We start from the raw sequence: 19093 nt of genomic DNA on the forward strand, positions 1-19093 counted from the left end.
CTTTTTGTTCTTCTATGTTTTCCAAAGTTTAAACATATCTTCAGTAATAAAAAATAATCATCTAAAAAAATAATAATCATTTGGCTGGGGATGTGGCTCAGTTCTAAGAGTGCATGGTTAGCATGTTTGAGGCCCAGGGTTCTATGGTCCCATACACACACACACACACACACACACACACACAAACTGTTGTTTTTTTTGGGGGGGGGAACCGGGGATCGAACTCGGGACCTTGGACTTGTGAGGCATGCAGCAGAACCACTGAGCTACATCCCCAGCCCCACACACAACTGTTTTAACATTACTCTTTTTAAAAATGCCACAGTGGGCCAGGGATGTAGCTCAATGGTTCCGCTGCCTGCCTCGCAAGTGCAAGGTCCCAAGTTCGATCCCCAGTTCCAAAAAAAAAAAAAAGCCACAGAGGCATTAGGGGTCACATTCCAAGAGTGATTGTCCCCAAATCTGGCATCTGTAGTGAGTCCCCAGCCAGGGCTCCACCCCAGGTGACAAGCCGTTCCAGCCATGGCTGGCTGGGATCCTGACAGATCAGTGTCCCCAGCAAGGGCAGGGAGGACTGCAGAGTCTTCAGGGTTATCTCCTGCCCCATCCTGTCCCAGCCCCCACACTCACTGTCGGAGCAGCTGCCGTCCCTCCTTCCACACCAGAGGGCTGTTCTCCAGGGTGACTGACTCCACAGGGCCATTGGGAACTGGGACAGGAAGAAAGGAAGAGGCTGCCTCAGAGCACTGCCACTCACCCATCACCTCACCCACCTTCCTCACCCCTGGCCCAAATCTATCCCTGACACCAGTGCTCCATGTCACTTCTTGAGTATACTAAACCCACTCTGTTTTCTGGAATTGTGTGTGTGTGTTTTGAGGCAGGGTGATATGTAGCTCAGGCTGGCTTTGAACTCACTATGCAGCCCAGGCTCACCTTGAACTTGGGGTGATCCTCCTGCCTCAGCCTTCTGAGTGCTGGGACTACAGGTGTGTGCCACCATGCCCAGCTGTTCTCACTAATTCTTACTCCTGGAAGCACTCATCTCCGGTCTCCTGACCATCATTCCCCAAACCACCCCCAGATAAGAGCAGACTGTACCTTCAATGGCTGGGAGGTTATTTTCCCAGTTAGAAGCTGCCCTGGTTCTAGGAGAATGATGGGCAGCTCTGCCACTTTCCACACCACGGTAGGACCCAAGCAGCAGGTTAGCTCACCCACCTAAGCCTCGGCTTCCTCTACTGGAAACAAGGGGAATAACAGCATCTACCTCTTGGGACTGCGCTGAAGATCCAGTTGGATAATCTGTTTAGTGTTTTACTCATCAAGTATTCACTGGCATCTGAGCTGTGCCTGACTAGAGGCTGGGGCTACACAGCCCTGTCTTGTGGAACTTCCATCATAACTGAAGGAATCTGACCTGAGGTAATAATCACTTGCAGCCTGGCAGGCAAGACCTCTGCAGCTCTGCTCGGCCAAGCTTCAGTGTTACCAAGGCCAGCCCGTGGTGCCCGCTGCACTGACCATCGCTCCAGGGACACAACTGACTCCCTGTCCTGACACTCCACCCTCCCTCACCTGGGACACGACCCTCACTCCCTGCCCAGGGAACTGACTCTCGTTTCTAGAGGCTTAGACTACAAGAGCCCAGAGGGCAGAGACCATGTCTATCTTCTCTCCACTGTGTCCTTGGTTCTGTGACACAAGGCCAGCACCTCACAAACTTTTCTTGGAAGAATAATTGAATAACAACCCAGTGCAAACACTGCCTCTTCAATGAAGTCTTTCCGAGCTTTTCACAGCACCCTATAAATAGCTGGCTCCTTCTCCCCACAGGAGTAGGCAATGTGCTGCCAGCAGCGGCTCATCCGGCTCATGAGGAGAGGGACCTCACCCCTACAGGGGGCCAGCACAGTGCCAGCCAGGGAGCGGATTTAGAGTCCCCTCTTCTCCCAGCCTGGGAAGCTTGAGCAGCCAGGGGCTGGGGTACCTTGTTCTGGCAGATCTGGTTTCTTCTCCCCCTGGTTCAGGTCTGTCCCAAACTTCAGTTTATGATATTTGGCCCTAAACAAGAGAGATTACTCAGTAAAAGACCTGACCAGCAGCCACCTCAGGAAACCCCAATCCCAGAGCTTCCCACATCCACTTGTGTCTCACACACACACCCAGCTGCCTGCAGAAGGTGGCATGGAGACACAGTGGTGCAGCCAGCTCTTTGGAGTCAGGCCAGCTGCCATGCCGGTCCTGAGGTCTCCCTTCCTTATGGGAAACAAAGCCAACAAGATCCAGCAGGCAGATGGGGTATGGGGGAGAGGGTGAATGCCCAGGATGTAGCACACAGGGGGCCGCCATCATCACGAATACCACTCTGATGCCAACTCTGAATCTTCTACCTTGCCTCGCTTCTCGCTTCGAGCCCTCCCCTGGAAGACAGGACCCCAAGCAGGCAGTCGCCCTTGAAAGGCAGGGTGGCTGGCACAGCACAGGGCTCACCTTTCCTGCTTCAGCGCGTATTCTAACATCTTGATCCGCCGCACCAGGTCTGTCTTTAGATTCTCCTGCCCTTTCCGCTCTCCCTGGAGAAAGGCCACCTGAGCCTAGGGGAACAGAAGGAAGAGGAGCAGTGGAGCTCAAGCTTGGTGATGGTCAGCCCCTTACTCACTCAGCACGGCTCCAGTCCTGACCCCACAGTGATGCCAGGGTTCAGTGGAGCACTTAAAAAGCAAGGCTGGCTGGCTCTGTCTCCAGTGTCCCCAGCCATGTCATCCACAATGAAAGAGCTGAAGACTTTTTTTTTTTGGTACCAAGAATTAAACTCAGGACCTTGCACTTGCCAGGCAGGCATGGTGCCACTGAACTAAATCCCTAGCTCAAGACTTCTCAACTCATGAAATTAAAACTGGGCCAGCTAGGCATGGTAGCACACGCCTGTAATCCTAGCACTTGGGAGGCTGAGGCAGGAGGCCAGCCTAGGCTACATAGTAACTTCAAGGCCAGCCTGGGCTACATAGTAAGACCCTGTCTCAAAAAGCAAAAATAAAACAAAACAAAACAGGGCCAGCATGGGCTAACTTAGCTGCTGCTGTGGGAGAAGTCAGGTCTGGGACTGTGGGCGGGGGGATGGATGCTAACAGCCTGACCTCCCCCTCACATACCCCCATCAGCTGCTATCCCTCAGGTTGTTGGTGGAGGTGGCAGCCCACTATTCCTTCCAGAGCATCTGTTTCCCAGAGGCGTAGGAAGGTACTTCTGGAGCTCAGGGACAAGAGTGGGTGGCTCAGCTCAGCTCCCGCTGCAGCGCAGGAGCTTTACCACCCGACCCCCACCAGCCCCACTATGTGGACCATCCATCCCGACGTCTGCCCCAAGTGTGAGAATGGCCCAGGCTCCTTCCAAGCATTTCACACCGTCTGTTCATTTGTCAACAGGCCTTTTGGAAATACTGTAGCAATGGCCCTCGAGGCAGGATCCTGGCCCCTAACCATGTTCTCGAAGCCCTTTAGCCAAAGCCCTGGCACAGGGCTCATTCCTGGCTTTTCCCTGAGGGCTCCACTGGTCCAGCAGGGACAGTGTGAGCATGAGATCCGGCTAAGCCATTTACTTGCTCCATAAGCTTAGGTAGGTCATTGAGCCTCCATCTGCCCCTCCAGAAACTGGGATGTATAGGAGTCCTTCCCCTGTGTTCAGTTCTCCATGGAGGCCTAGCTCAAAATGAAGGCTAACTCGGGGCTGGGGATTTAGCTCAGTGGTTTCGCCGCCTGCTGCGCAAGCGCAAGGGCCAGGGTTTGATCCCCGGTACCAAAAAAAAAGAATGAAGGCTAACTCACAGCTCCTACCTCTAACTCTTGTCATTTTTGTTTCTGTCTATTCTTTCACAACTTCAAAATGAGCACAGCTTTCTGAGATACAAGGCCAATTGGGTAGAAATGCTGTGGACTGGGGCCCCCCTGCCCTTGTGGACAGCTCAATCTTCCAGCCACCAAATTGCCTGGGCATCATGAGCTTTGAGAGCTCCACCAGAAGCTCCCAGGCTGACCCAAGACACCTCCTCTAGGCTGTGCTCTAACTGTCCTGGGCAGCCTCTCAGATGCCCACCTAGGCGGCTCTTTCTCTCCTTGGGGCTCAAAAGACCCTGGCCTACCTGCTGTGTTCACCTCTGTTCTGCTCCAGGGCCAAAAGTGAGAATTGAGCTTATGATAAGTGATATCCAACACCAGCAGGGCCAGGGCCATGGCACCCATGCACACCTCTGGGTCAGGTACAGCTGCAGCCTTCCTGGAAGGGAAGCCGGCAGTATCCAGAAGCACAATCCATGCACACTTTCTGTGTCCCATCAGTCCCACCATTAGGAATCTGTGCTATGGACACCTTTGCAATGGTACGCCTCCTTCTGGACAAATAAAAGGGGATACACTGATGTATGACAAAAGATCGTCCATCTACACCACAAATACTTATTAACCCCAACCATAAATCAGGATATAGCACTAAGCAAAATGGGGTTTGTATTCTAAGGGGCTGGGGGTGCAGGACAAAAAAGCAACAAGTAAATATGTCACCATACACATGGAAAAGACACCTCTTCTGTGCACTGAGAGGATGGGACCTTTTTTCCTCTTAATGCTTTCACCAACACTACACGTACACTCCTCACGTGACCCACACCTGTCCTCTGCATATCTTCTCAGTCCCCACGTCTACTGCAGGGACTGTTTCACAAGGTAGAGAGGAGAAGGTCCATCACCAGGCACAAGCCCCAAGTGTCCTCTCACTGTTGCCTGCCTTTCTGGGCCTCCGTTACTGATCCTTTTACAGGCCCTGTGCAGTGCAGCCTGGCGACACTGCATGGTCACATTGTGTGAGCCCAGCATGCCAGGCACTATGCAAGGCACTGGGGAGGAACTGAAGAGCCTCGAGGTTCCTGCCCCGACAGGGCTCTCTATCTGGTGTAGGGGACAACTATGAGCAGCAACAACCCACGCAAAATGTGACCAGAGCCATGAGGAGGAGCAAAGGATACAACAGGAGGAGGGACAAAGAAATGACCTTTCAGCTAAGACCTGAGTTTGACCAGAATACAGTCAGGTGAGAGAAATTTCCTTTGGGCAAAGGACAGAGAAAAGAGCAGCACAGCAGGCCTGAGGAACTCAAAAAGGGCCAGTATGGCTGCATCAGGATGCACAAAAAGGGATCGGGCTGCAGCTTAGTAGTGGAGCACCTGCCATGCACATGCAGCCCTGGGTTTGAACTCCAGCACCACAGACCCAGAATGAATGTGTAAAAAGGTCAGGAGGAGCCAGCATGGTGATGCAAGTCTGTAATCCCAGCAATCTAGGAAGCTGATCCAGGAGGATTGAAAGTTTGAGGCCAGCCCAGGCAACTTAGTGACTTAAGGAGACCCTGTCTCAAAATCAAAACAAAAAGGCTTGGATGTAGCTCAACGTGAAGGCCCTGGGTTTAATCTCCATTTACTGCAAACAAACAAAACAAAAGGACAGGAGGAAACAGAACCAGAAAGATGTGGTTGAAGTGCCTCAGATTGGTGGAAACCCACCAAAAGAGGAAGGAAGTGCTGGTGGCCAGTCAGACTCTCCAGACCGCAAGGGCCAGTAGCCCCACTGTCTGATCTGTAGCATGAGCCTTGGGCCTCAGGTGCTGCTGGGATCTGGAAGGGCTCTGATCACCGCCTCTGTGCAAGGCCACTCCCTCTAGCTGGCCAGACTGCACACTGGCCTTCAAAACCTTAGTTTAGGACAGGGCTGCACCTCTCTCCAGAAAGGCAGCAACTGCCAGGCTTTCTCACTCCTCCTGGAGCCGCAGCCTGTACTCCTGCTGTGACCTGTCTGTCCCGGGGGCCCCAGTACAGTGCTGGGAGCCCTGCAGCTCTGACACTCCTCCTTCCCAGGCTTCGAAGCTCCTGGCACAGAGAAGTTCCCACTAGGAGTTAAGTGGGGAGTGGAGAGCTCTACACCTTACACCTCACTTCTCCCACAAGAACACCCTGGTCAGATCTCTCCCCAGAAGGTTCCTTCTAGAAGCACCCAGCACAGCACAGCACACAGGCAGGGCCATAGAACCTCAGGGCCAGGCAACCGGGAACTCAACTGTGTATGAGCCTGTACAGCTCTCTGCAGTCTCCTGCACAAATCACCTCCTCTGCTGGCCTGGAAGTTTCTGAAGGCAGAAACCATATTAGGGCCAGGGATTCAACTCAGTGGCACCACACCTGCCTCGCAAGCACAAGGTCTTGAGTTCGATCCCTGGTACCGAAAAAAAAAAAGAAAACAGAAACCATATTGCCCACTCATTATCAGACTGATAATAAGTCTTATATCCCCCCCAAAACACCTTCCTGCCTATTATCAGACTGCATCTCCATACCACCACTGCTGCCCCCTCCAAGTCAGTGCTTCCTGGCAGGGGCTGGGAAGGACCTCATGGGAAAGTGGGGGCCTTCTGTAAGCTTCTGTAAGTGCTGCAGGAGAGGTGTGTAAGAGTTATCACCATTTTATAAACACTTCTACTCCACTATTGCACTCATCCATTCTGCTTCACACTCACACAGGAGATAAGCATATGCACCAAAGACATTCCTGATAGGGGAAAAACTGGAAACAATCCTCAAAGTCCACCAAAAGGGATCAATTAAAAAAGGCTTCAGTACAGCAATGGAATACATTGTGTACAGTGCACAATGGAATACTATGTAGTTATAAAAAATAATGGAAAACAGCTCTTGAGTGATAGGAAAGTCACATCAAAAGATGATTCTAGGACAAGTCACAGAGTGGTACATCCAGTATGATCTCATCCACCACACACACGCACCTAGACTACTGACAGCAACCACAGGTTGGGGAGGTGAGATGGAGAGAAGAACGAGATACTTTTCCCTGTCACTCACATACATACGTGCACACCTACTACATGCACATATGGCATATATGTATGTATAAACACACATGCCTGACGTGTTGAGTTTTATTAATCTAACAAAACAAAGCACAGTGAGGGCCGGGGATTTGGCTCAGTGGTTTCGCCACCTGCTGCGCAAGTGCAAGGACCCGAGTTCAATCCCCGGTACAAAAAAAAAAAAAAAAGCACAGTGAGAGCGCTGGAGCCAAGATGTGAAAAAGCCTACTGGAGGCCTGGGGATTTAGCTCAGTGGTTCTGCCACCTGCCTTGCAAGCAGAAGGACCCAAGTTCGATCCCTGGTACCAAAAAAAACCCCAAAAACCAAAAAAACCCTACCAGAGTAATCCCAAGTTCCCCTCCAACTCTGAGGAGAGGCATAAGCAATGGGATCGAACACACCCACTTGGGCCCTCTTTTAGAAAAAAAGGTGGTATGTTGGGTGCTGTAGGATGTACTGACATGAGGCTCTCAAGACCAAGACTCAGTCTGGGCTCTGCTATGACCACATGGATGACCTGGGGAGGCCATCGGGCATCACTGAGCCAGTTCTCACCTATAATCAAAAGCAGAGAGGGAAAGAACACAGGACAGCCTTGCCATTCACTACTGTGAGCCTTGATCAATCATTTGCCCTCACAAAGCCTGCTACCTCTTCTGCTTGGGTGTGTGTGTGAATGCAATGACACACATTTGTAATCTCAGTACTCTGGGGGGCTGAGGCAGGAGAACTGCCAAGTTCAAGCCTAGCCTGGGCAACTTAGCAAGACTGTCTCAAAAAAAAAAAATGGGCTGGGGATGTAGCTCAGCGTGAAGGTCTTGGGTTCAATTTCCAGTAGAGCAAAACAAACAAAAAGAGGGAAAGATAATATAATTTACCCTCCCAGAATGTTGAAGAAAAAAAAAAAAGATAGCATATATCTAAAGTGCTTAATACAGCAGGCTCAACACATAATATGCACTGAATAAATAGCAGCTGCTATCATTACTGCTCAATGAGGTAATGACATTGGCCCTGCCTACATAATGGGGTATTGAGAAGATCTAATGAGATGTATGCTGGGAAAGAGCTTTTGAAGTAAAGTGGGCAATGAAGGAGCACTTATGTAAGGGTTCCTCTCCCATCTTAGCCAGAGCCTCTGCTACCACCCAAGATGGGGGTAGAGGGGGAGATACACAAATGTGAGATGCCCTCTTTATTCAGCCCCTGGACAAAATTCTAACCAGTTATATACAGTAGGTGGGTCTCTTCTTCAACGATAGGAAATGACAAATAGGAAGAGGAAAGATGGGCTGCCAGGTGCAAGTACTGACAACTTCTGTTAGTAACACCCCAGCCCGGGAGTCCTCTGACTCCTGGCAGCCCATACCTGCATCCCTTCAAATACCTACCTCCCCATCCCCAGGCTCCTCCAGACACTATTTACAAAAGAACCCACGTTTCTCAAGGTCACAGAGCCCAGCCTCTTCCATACATCCTTGCATACCACATTCCTCTCTCCCCTCCTCCATTAGCCATGGGGGTGCTTCCCCAGGATCTTCTACAGACACATCTCACCCTAGAATCCCTCTGAGATGCCTCCTCTCACTGCCTTCCTGCAATACAATATGCTCCTCCTAACGCATCACCCCAGGGTGCCCCCATTCCTCACTGTTCTCATCCCAAGTCCCCTATCTTCACACCGGACATGACCAGCCACCACCCCCTCCAGTTCAGGACTCCCTCTCTAACATCCTGCACATACCTCCCATCTCAGGGCCGTCACCCCAAATTCCCCAACATCCCCCCACACTGGCGCTCCCACTCTCAAGCCGTCCCACCCCTACTCCTAGGACGTGTACACTGTTCTGTCCACCCCTCCAACCCAGGAACTCGTCCCCTGCACTCTGCCACACATGCTTAGGCTTCCCAAAGTTTCCTTCTAGGAGAAAAGGGCACACCTTCATCCTGAGACCCCTCAAAACCCTCCTCCCACTCCCGGAGTCCTCACAGCCATCTTTCGGTTCCTCCCGTCTAACTGCCTCGAAACACGCCCCATACTGGAATCCCGGACTTCCTCCCTTCGCTCCTCCCGACTCTCCCGGACCTGCCGAGGCCCCCAGCGGGTCCCGGGCCCCCCGAGTGTTCCCTCTGTCCACCCAAGACGCAGGCAACCTCCAGCCCGAACCTGGCGGGGACGGGCTGGGAGGATTGTCCCTCAGCACGCTGAAAACCTCAGCTCACTTCGACAAGGGACGCCCAAGGTTTCCCCCACTGACTCATCCCGGGACCCTGCCCCGAGTTCTCCGAGACCGTCCCGGGCCTCGCGCCGCCCGCCTCGGAGCCCCTGGCCCGCGCCCTCTCTCTCACTCCCGCCGGTGCCGGTCCCTCCGCCCCCTCCTCTCGTCTCGACCCGTCGCTCTCGGTCCTTGCCGTCCCCAGTCCTGCCACTCTCATTCGAGCCGTCCAGGACTCTCCCGCCCCGGCCCCGCGCGGACGGCCTCTCGCCGGCTCCGGCCCTTCGCGGTCTCCTCCGCTCCCCCTCCCAGCCGTCCCGGCGGCCATTGCTCCAAGATGGCGGCGGCGGCGGCGGCGGCGGCAGCGGCGGGTGAGGTCGGGCCGGGCGGGGGGTCAGGGTCCCCGGCGGCGCTCACCTGCAGCTCGGAGCGTTCGGCCTCCCAGCGGGCCTTCTCGGCCTCGAAGCGCGCCCACTCGTGCTGAATAAAGTGCAGGATCCCGGGGAGGCTCAGGGGCTCCGGGCCGGCCGCGGGCCCGGGCTGCCTCCGCCGCCGCCACCCTTTCCTGCTGGGCCGGGCCCGGGGGCAGGGCTGGAGACGGGGCCCGTCCCAGGCGGGCCAGGACCCGCAGCGGAGCCGAGCGGGCGGCAGGAGGAGGCGGAGGCGGCGGCGGCGACCGCGGCGGCCGCTCGCTCCTCCATCATGGAGGCCCCGGGGCCGGCCCGCGCGCCCGCTGTGTCTCGCGCGCCTGCGCGGCCACGCCAACCCCCGCGCGCCCTCGGCCGGGCCAGGGGAGGCGGTGCGAGCACGAGGCCGGGCGCGAGCCTCGCCCACCCGGGTCGCCCCCGGTGACGCGCGCGCGCGGACGTCTGAGCAGGGGAGGGGCGGGGGGCGGGGGGGCGCGCACCCCACGAGGGCAAAGGAGACCCTAGACCCGCACGACGGTCGCCCACGCAGGAGCGAGAGTTTGGAAGGGGCTGCTTTCTGCCCCCCTCCTCTCACTTTGCTCTAAAGAGAGAGCCTTCTGCCAGACCCAAATATCCTGCTGCACAATCGCTTTCACTCTGAAATTAAGGGTGGCCTCCTTGGGTGGTTTCAGCAGTGGTCCTGTCCTCTCAGATTCCTGGCCAGGTCGGTTGTCATGATAACCCTTCCCCAGACTAGAGCACCCCAGTCTCCTCTCCCCTACCCCTTTGTAGTTTGGAGCCCCAAACCTCTTCTGTCCTCACCAGGAGGAGGTTGCTAAGGTAACCTAAGTCTCTCGTGGTCCTTCTGCCCCATAATCAGTTACTATGGGAACCCCCACACCTTGCACTCAGGTAGGAAGAACCCCAGCCCCAAGGTCACTTGCCTCTAAGAAAAATACTATCTCTTCCCCAACCCCTCCTCCACAGCCACCTAGTTGGGATTACCATGGTAACCATCATTCCCTTTCCATCATGGGAGGTCCATGGACCTAACCCACCAGGTGTTTTTATCTAAAGGAGGGGATTCTCTCCTGCAAAGCAGTTGCTGTGGTTACAGGATCTGGACCATATGTGCATGGGGGTAGGGGGTGAGAACAGGCAAACCCGAGCACTGGTTACTATGATAACAGGACAAACTCCCCTACCCTCTCCAGTGACCTTAGGAACTAAACTCACCAAGCAAGGTCGGGACATTTTGGGATTTTCTGTAGGAGGCAATATGTCTAGGGAAGGAGTTGTCATGGTAACAATACTAGCCCTACCTTTTCTGAGCACATTCAGGAGAGAGGGATGGTTATAGGTTGGTATGAAAACTGACATCCCTCCTGCCCACCCCATTCCACTCCTGAGATGCCCCAGGTGGTGCCCAAGTTTATAGGACTTCAAGAAAAAGGGTTCCCAGAGGGCGGGGATTTACCTCACTGGTTTGGATGCCTGCTGCGCAAACGCAAGGACCCGATTCGATCCCTAGTAGAAAAAAAAAAAGAAAAAGGGTTCCCTGACCTTGTAGGTGTCACTTTCTTGGGAACGATGAAATTGGGTTCTATTGTGCCGAATCAGCTAACTTGTGGTTTTCTGGTTTTCCTTCCCTCAGTGGAACAGCTGAGCTGGACTGGAACTGCCCTCCTGAAACTTCCCCAGCCTACAGCCTAGGAGGTAAGAAGGCGCTGTGTCCCAGCACTCACATGGAAATTGCCTTTTTCTCATCCCCAAAGGCTTTCCCACCAGTCTCATTTGCTCTACCTGCTGCCAGGGCAGAGGCTCAGGCCAGATGGGAACGAAGAAGTTGCACTGTTTGTGGAGAGACCAGTAAGGTCCCAGCTCCACTCTCTGCTCCCCACCTTTTCTGTGCATGTGCCCTGGCTTTCTGGCTCACATGCCTGCTGGTTTCCTGAGCTACATGTCTGTAAGTTATTTGGTTTTTGTCTTCTGTCTGGAGCAGTCCCAGCCCAGTGACTGCCTCTTTCATCCTGTGTCATCAGAACACAGGGGCTGGTACAGAGAGCACTCCGTAAACATCTGTTGAATTAATGAGTTGAATTAATTACCAAGCCACATTCAGTTTTGCCAGCACCAGTCAGGTTAAGGCTGGGGAAACTCAACAAAGATGGACTAAAGAGCTGGGCTGACGGTGAGGCCCAAGAGAGAGCAGAGTTTATTGATATAAAGCATGACTCTGGAGCCACGTTCTTTGATCAAATCCTGGGCCCACCATGTCCCACCTGTGATCTTAAGCAGGCATCCTTACCTCTCTGTGCCTGAATTTCCTTATCTTTAAATTCGGTCATAACATCGGGATGAAATCAGTGAAATGCTCGGAACTGTGAATGCTTCCAAAGTGCCTAGAACAGGGCCTGGCATGCTATGAACTGCTGGAATTGTGATGTTATAGATCCTGATTCAGAACAATGTAGAACATCCAGGCCTTCAAAGTCATCATTTAGAGCCAGGCATGGTGGCCCACACCTGTAATCCCAGCACTTGGGAGGCTGAGGCAGGGGGAACCCTGAGACTACACACTGAGTTGAAGGCCAACCTGAACTACATAGCGAGACCCTGTGTCAAGCAACAACAACAACAAATCATTCCGTTGACCTTGCCCCAACAAATAATTTTGTAGTCCTTTGAGTTCATGAAGCCAAGACCAAACTTGTCGGGTTCTTTTCCTTCTTCGCTCCCCTCACACCCTCACCACAGCTAGCACCTGGCCATCGAAGCTCCTGGTCCCTAGGAACCCAGTTTCTGTCCTCTGCTCTGCTGGGCAGCTCCTGGCCCAGCGTCCTCCAGACAGACTGTGGGCTTGGAAGTGGAGACCTGGCTCTGGTCTCACGGTCTCTGAACCAGTTTCCCTCTCTTAACAATTTACATCACTCATTCATTGGACGCACACTTCTTGAGCACATGCAGTAGGCCAGGCCCTGAGCTGTGCTCTGGGGATACATCAGAGAACAAAACAAAGTGGACTGTTTGCCCTTCATGGGGACGCTGACAACAAACAAGAAAGTCAAATCCATATCCAGGGAGAAAAGGAAGGCCAAGATAGGGGAGAAGCATGGGTAACAGGGAAAGGCACTGTTGAGGAGGACAGCCAGAGCCGCGCTCCCTGGAAGGTGACACTGAGCCAAGACCTGAGGGCTGGGCAGGAGCAGCCAGGTAGGTACACGGCAGTTCGGCTGCTACAGGTGCATCTGCAGAATGGGTAGGATGCTGGTGTGGCTGGAGGTGCAAGAGCAGGTGGGAAAGGCACCGATGTGGGCCTTGTGACAACAGCAAGGACATAATGTCTCCTTTGAGCAACAGGCAAGCCTTTGGGGGGGCCTGAGAAGAGGCAGGGCCAGTTCTAACTCTAACTTGATTTTTCTTGGTGGGAGTCTGGGGATTGGACCCAGAGCCTTCACACTGAGGTACATCCCAAACCCCTTTTATTTCTTATTCTGACACAGGGTTTTACTAAGCCACTAAGTTCCCCAAACTGGGCTCAAACTTCAATCTTCCTGCCTCAGCCTCCTGAGCCACTAAGATTGCAGGCCTGTACCACCGTGCTAGCTCTAACAATTTTAAAGGATCCCTCTGAGTGCTCTGTGTAGAACAGGGGACAAAGGTGGTAGCAAGAATGTGATCTCTTGCTGCCTTTCAGTACTATGCAGGATGGAGGGCACTGAATCCAGGGCCTTCGCACTGAGCTACATCACCAACATTTTTTAAATTTTGTTTTGTTTTTTTGACACATGGTCTTACTATATAGTTCAGGCTGACCTTGAACACACTGTGTAACCCAGGCTGGCAATCCTCCTGCCTCAGCCTCCCAAGTGCTGAGATTATAAGCATGCACCACCATGTCTGGCTTTTATTTTTTTTGAGGCAGTGTCTTACTAAGGGTGGCTGGAACTACAGGCACATGCTGCAGTGCCTGGCAAAGTCACTTTTTTTTTTTTTTTTTGCAAGGCTGCAGATCCCATGCATGGTAGGGAAGTGCTGTGCTACTGAGCTACACCCTAGCCTGCAAATTTTTTTTTTTTTTTTTTGGTACCGGAGATCGAACTCAGGACCTTGCATTTGCCAGGCAGGTGTGCTGCCACTGAGCTAAATCCCCAGCCCTGCAAATTACTTTTAATGTGCAACTCAGATTCTTTTTTTCTCCCTCAGTGGTAGAGATCGAACCTGGGCCCTCATGCTTGCTAGGCAAGCACTCTACCACAGAGCTACAACAACCTCCAGATTCTTAAGTGTGGTGCAGACTACATTGGAGAAGAACAAACAGAACTAGGAGTGGATAAAGGGGAGGGAAGGCATTCCTGCCTTGCAGGAGGGAGGGAGCGAGCAGGAAGACCAGGGCCTGGGCACATGGCAGAAGGGCAGAGTTTGGCTCCCTGACCTTCTTGGGCTTTGCAAACTGAGGAAACCCTGACTTTGGCCATCATCTTTTCACCCCCTGCATTCTCAGTTCCTGGCTGTATGTGGAGTCGAGGCAGTGAAGGAGACAGCTTTCACTCTGCTCTCTCAGGGCGCACGCCCAGTGGGGCACTCAGACCCTTCCCCAGAGCAGGGCTCCAGGAAGGAGCCCTCAACATGGATTCAGGGAAGGCTTCCTGGAGGAGGGGGCACCTGAGCTGAACCCTCAAGCCTAAGTAGTTGTCCAGAAGAAAAATGTGGGCTGCCAGAAAGGAGACCCTTCTAAACAGGAGCAGAATGCACAGTGACTTAGGAATAAGATCAGTTTGTGCCGGGGATGTAGCTCAGCGGCATAGCACCTGCCTGGCAAGCACGAGGCCCTGAGTTCAATTCCCAGTACCAAAAAAATAATAATAATAAGACCAGTTTGAGAAAAAGTGCCAGGTGACTTAGGTCCAGAATTTGAGAGAGGCATGGCAGGAGATAAGGCTAGAATGGTGGGCAGGGAAGTGGAATGTTCAAAACAGCTTTAATCTTTTCCCCTGGGCACTAGGGAGCTATGGCAAGTTATGACCAGGGAGGGAGAGGTCATATGTGTCCCCCTCTGGCTACCAGGAGGACAGGACTCCGGCAGAAGATTAGGGGATGGTTTGGTGGGCCTTGGTGGATCCAGACTGGGAAGGAACTGTGAAAATGGTCAGGAGGGGACAAAAGTATTTGGGAGGGAAGATTGGCTAGGTCTCTGATATCCCCCCTCTTGGGGAGGGGCAGAAGCCTGTAATAACCCTGCCTGGGGAAACTTCCAGCACCTGCTGGGAACCCAGAGTTATACCACTTATGCCCAGACCAGGCAAACCTTCAAAGTCCATGGGGACGGGGAGACAGCGCCATCTAGGGCCTGCCAGGGAGTGTGGCCAGTGAATGGGGCTGGGCTTATGTGCCCTGTGGTGGGCAGCCTGTGTGTGGTGTAGTGGTGACTGTACTGGGACTTTGTCCCTGAGCCCCAGCCCTTTTTATTTTTTATTTATTTATTTTTTTGTGGTACCGGGGATCAAACTCAGGACCTCGGGCTTGCAAGGGAGGCTCAGTGCCACTGGGCTAAATCTCTGGCCCTCCTTTTTATTTATTTTGAGACAAAGTCTCAATAAATTGCCCAGCTTGGGCTCAAACTTGCAATCCTGCCTTTGCATGGCAGAATGCTGAGATTACAGCCTGTGCCACCATGGGGGGCTGGGTGGGACATCCTCTTTTGATGTGATCCAATCCATTTCAAAATTTTAAAATTGTAATAGAGTGCACATAAGATAAAATTTTACTATTTTACCATCGTAATCAGGTTTAAGTGCACAGTCCAGTGGCATTAAATGTATTCATATTGGCCAGCTATGGTAGGACATCTCTAATCCCTGCACTTAGGAGGCTGAGGCAGAAGGACTGCCACTAGTTTGAGGACAGCCTGGGCCACATAGTGAGTTGAAGGCCTGCCGTTTTTGTTTTTGTTTTTTTACATTTATGGCTTTTCTTGCAAAATCAGTGATCTGGCTGACCATCAGGAAGATCACCTGATGGCCCGTGGCTTGGGGAAGTGAGAAGAGGCAGGAGGAGGAGCTTGGGGTAATGCTGGGGGCCAGGAGTGGGAGGAAAGCAAGGAGGAGATCAGGGCTGGCTTCCAGGAGGAGGTGCAAGTTGGTTTTGGGAATGGAGTCAAGGTGTTTATAACTGACCCTGAATCTGAAGAAGTTGACAGGCTTTTTGAAGGATGAGACTGAACAAAGAAAGTGATTCACTTGAGGGCAGGGGTTCCTAAGCACGAAATGTGTACCTGGTTCTGTCCTGGGCAGTGCTGGGAAGCCAGCCGTGAGCAAGATAGTCTCAGGTGCCACCCTCATGGTGTCCCAATCCACTGTGAGACAAAGACCCTTTCCCACACAAGGATGACTTAAGAGTGGTCAGGTCGAGGTTGGGAAACCCCAGGAAGCTATAGGAGCCCAGAGTAGTTGCCAGATCCAGGGTGGGAAGTCAGGATGTCCTGGCAGAAAAAAATGGGGGAAATGGGAGCTGGGGGTGTAGCTCAGTGGCAGCACTTGCCTAGCATGGGAGGCCCTGAGTTCCATGTCCAGCCCTGAAGGGGTGGGAGGGCTGGGGGAGGGAGCTTCTGATAGCCAGCTCCAGATTCCCCTTCCATTCTGTCTCCCCAGGATGCCCTGGTTGCCCAGCTAGGGCCTGGCCTCGGCCCCATGCGGCTCACGCGCTGCCAGGTTGCCCAGGCTGCCCTGGCAGCCGCCATCACCCTCAACCTCCTGGTCCTCTTCTACTTCTCATGGCTGCAGCACCAGCCCAGGAACTTCCGGGCCCGCAGCCCCCGCCGGACAACCACTCCCGGTCCCCGCGTCACCGTCCTGGTGAGAGAGTTTGAGACCTTTGACAACGCAGTGCCAGAGCTTGTGGACTCCTTCCTGCAGCAAGACCCAGCCCAGCCCGTGGTGGTGGTGGCCGACACCCTCCCTTACCCACCTCTCGCCTTGCCCCGCGTCCCCAATGTTCGCCTGGCCCTGCTCCAGCCCACCCTGGACCGGCCTGCCGCCGCCTCGCGCCCAGAGACCTACGTAGCCACCGAGTTCGTGGCCCTGGTGCCCGATGGGGCTCGGGCCGAGTCACCAGGCCAGCTAGAGCGCATGGTGGAGGCGCTGCGGGCAGGAGGCGCACGCCTGGTGGCCGCCCCAGTCGCTACTGCCAACCCTGCCCGCTGCCTAGCGTTAAATGTCAGCCTGCGGGAGTGGACAGCCCACTACGTCCAGTTGCCCGCCACGCCCCGCTGCGACGCCCTGGATGGCGACGCAGTGGTTCTGCTGCACACCCGAGACCTCTTCAACCTCTCGGCGCCGCTGGCACGGCCGCTGGGCAGCAGCCTCTTCCTGCAGACCGCCCTGCGTGGCTGGCCAGTCCAGCTGCTGGCCCTTCCCTTCGCCTCGGCCCGCCAGCCCCCGCTGGCCACGGCACACGCGCGCTGGAAGGCAGAGCGCGAGGGGCGAGCGAGGCGGGCAGCGCTGCTGCGCGCGCTGGGCATCCGCCTGGTGAGCTGGCCAGGTGGGCGGCTCGAGTGGTTCGGCTGCAGCAAGGAGAGTGCACGCTGCTTCGGGACTGTGGTGGGCGACACGCCCGCCTACCTGTACGAGGGGCGCTGGACGCCTCCGTGCTGCCTGCGCGCGCTGCGCGAGACGGCGCGCTACGTGGTGGGCGTGCTGGAAGCCGCGGGCGTGCGCTACTGGCTGGAGGGCGGCTCGCTGCTGGGGGCAGCACGCCACGGCGACATCATCCCTTGGGACTACGACGTGGACCTGGGCATCTACCTGGAGGACGTGGGCAACTGCGAGCAGCTGCGGGGGGCCGAGGCCGGCTCGGTGGTGGACGAGCGTGGCTTCGTGTGGGAGAAGGCCGTGGAGGGCGACTTCTTCCGCGTGCAGTACAGCGAGACGAACCACCTGCACGTGGACCTGTGGCCCTTCTACCCCCGCAACGGGGTCATGACCAAGGACACATGGCTGGACCACCGGCAAGACGTCGAGTTCCCCGAGCACTTCCTCCAGCCTCTAGTGCCCCTGCCCTTTGCCGGCTTTGTGGCTCAGGCCCCCAATAACTACCGCCGCTTCTTGGAGCTCAAGTTCGGCCCTGGGGTCATTGAGAACCCAGAATACCCGAACCCCGCACTCCTGAGTTTGACAGGTGGCTGAAGCTCCGACGCCGGAACCTGGGGGCCCTGGGGTGAGGGGAACGTTCAGTACGGGGAGCTTCCTTTATTTTCTGGGGTCTGTCTGGTTGTGGAAAAGCTTTAATGGAGTGTGGGGTCCGTGTGCTGGAGACAAGAAGCCCTGGGAGGGAGCGAGAACCTGGCTCTTCCAGAAGGAACCAGGACCGGAAGCAACACCCAGAGATTCCCCAGTGGTCCTGCCCACTGTGAGGGGCGGATGTGACGGGACATCCTGGGTCATCCGAGTAACTGGCAGAGCTGCTGGCGTTTGGACAGGGGCAGGGATGGCAGGCCGTCTTTGGGGGCCTGGCAAGTCCCAAACCTCCAAGAAGTGTCCGGTGCCCGGATCTGGGACAGTTTGGGAAAGAGAGTAGGTTCTGGATTCTGGCGCTACTACTTTGGGGGAGTGTCTCTGCCTCAGTTTCCTCCCCGATTCCCAGGGCTGGGTAAGGCAATAAGCTTGCCCGACCTTGGCTGCTGGGATCGCGTGCTCCACTAGAGGGCGTGTCTGTCCCGCTCCTGGTGGCGGCCTGTGGCTGCCAGGGTTCCATAACCATCGCATCTATTCAGCCTTTGGTCTCAGAAGGACTGTGGGAGGTGGAGCAGCAGTGGCTGTCTCACCCTCTGCAGTGTGACTCCTTCCCTGCGGGACTGTGAGCTCCCGGATTCTCTTAACCCAGACTTGCTGAGGAGGGAACAGCGCCTTGGGCTGTGGATAAACGGGGTATGGATCCCAGCTCACTCCTTACCCTACCTCAGAGCTTCAGCTCTCAGCACCTGCGCCCCACTCGCCAGGAGGCCAACAGTAGCTCGGCTCACAGTGACGGAGCCCTTATCTATCAGGCACCATGCCTCACTCAGTGTTAAACAGACTCACTGACTTGTCCTCACTTCACCCCTCTGAAGTGACAGCTGCTATTGGTCCATTTTGTAGCGGACAACTGAGGTGACGTCACTTGCCCAAGGGCAGAGAGCTTCAGAACTAGCAGATCAGGGACTTGAACCCAAGCTGTCGGGCTCCAGAGTCCACACTTGACCTCCTCCCTACACCCCCTCTAGAAATGGCACCCAGAGTGGCTGGGAGACTGCCATTCCGTGGGTAAATAGTATTGGTCATGTACTCCAGTGTGTGTCTGTTTATAAATTATGCACAAATACTGCTATCAGTGTATAAGATTTAAGTTATTACATTTTAAAATAAAAAGGGAATATAAATAGAAGTTATGTTCTTGCCTCATCCCAGTGACTTGTTCTGCATACCACCTGAGTATGCCTTTTTATTTTTATTTTATTTATTTATTTTTTTGGTACTGGGGATCAAACTCGGGACCTTGCACTTGGGAGGGAGGAGCTGGAA

The 19093-nt window shown here is 54.3% G+C and overlaps 2 protein-coding genes across 4 annotated transcripts in view; one reads left to right on the plus strand and one right to left on the minus strand.

Moving 5' to 3' along the window:
- Positions 1-9850, minus strand: part of Strn4 (striatin 4) — a 24985-nt gene extending 15135 nt beyond the window's left edge. Inside the window, 5 exon segments of the mRNA XM_013066317.3 lie at positions 631-709; positions 1991-2064; positions 2494-2597; positions 9547-9671; positions 9674-9850. Of these exon segments, the coding sequence (XP_012921771.2) occupies positions 631-709; positions 1991-2064; positions 2494-2597; positions 9547-9671; positions 9674-9833 (542 nt within the window). The 5' untranslated portion in view covers positions 9834-9850.
- Positions 8977-18960, plus strand: Fkrp (fukutin related protein). 3 transcript variants are annotated; one of them, XM_021246167.2, is made up of 3 exons: positions 8977-9500; positions 11191-11252; positions 16187-18960. In XM_021246167.2, exon 3 carries the CDS (start codon positions 16226-16228, stop codon positions 17717-17719), a length of 1494 nt encoding a protein of 497 aa, XP_021101826.2. In that variant the 5' UTR covers positions 8977-9500; positions 11191-11252; positions 16187-16225; the 3' UTR covers positions 17720-18960. The 3 variants fall into 3 exon arrangements, with proteins under 3 accessions (XP_021101826.2, XP_012921776.2, XP_004867146.2); XM_013066322.3 differs by having other exon boundaries at positions 9481-9505; XM_004867089.3 differs by lacking the exon at positions 8977-9500 and having other exon boundaries at positions 9876-11252.
- The last annotated feature ends 133 nt before the right edge of the window (positions 18961-19093 follow it).

The sequence above is a fragment of the Heterocephalus glaber genome, unplaced genomic scaffold, assembly GCF_053883595.1.
Source record: "Heterocephalus glaber isolate CG9 unplaced genomic scaffold, H.glaber_assembly_v1.0 deba00001744, whole genome shotgun sequence".
NCBI classification, from domain to species: Eukaryota; Metazoa; Chordata; class Mammalia; order Rodentia; family Bathyergidae; genus Heterocephalus; species Heterocephalus glaber.

What these genes read in the sequence shown, in the direction of transcription:
- Fkrp (XM_021246167.2), top strand. Translation starts at nt 16,226, where the DNA reads ATGCGGCTCACGCGCTGCCAGGTTGCCCAGGCTGCCCTGGCAGCCGCC.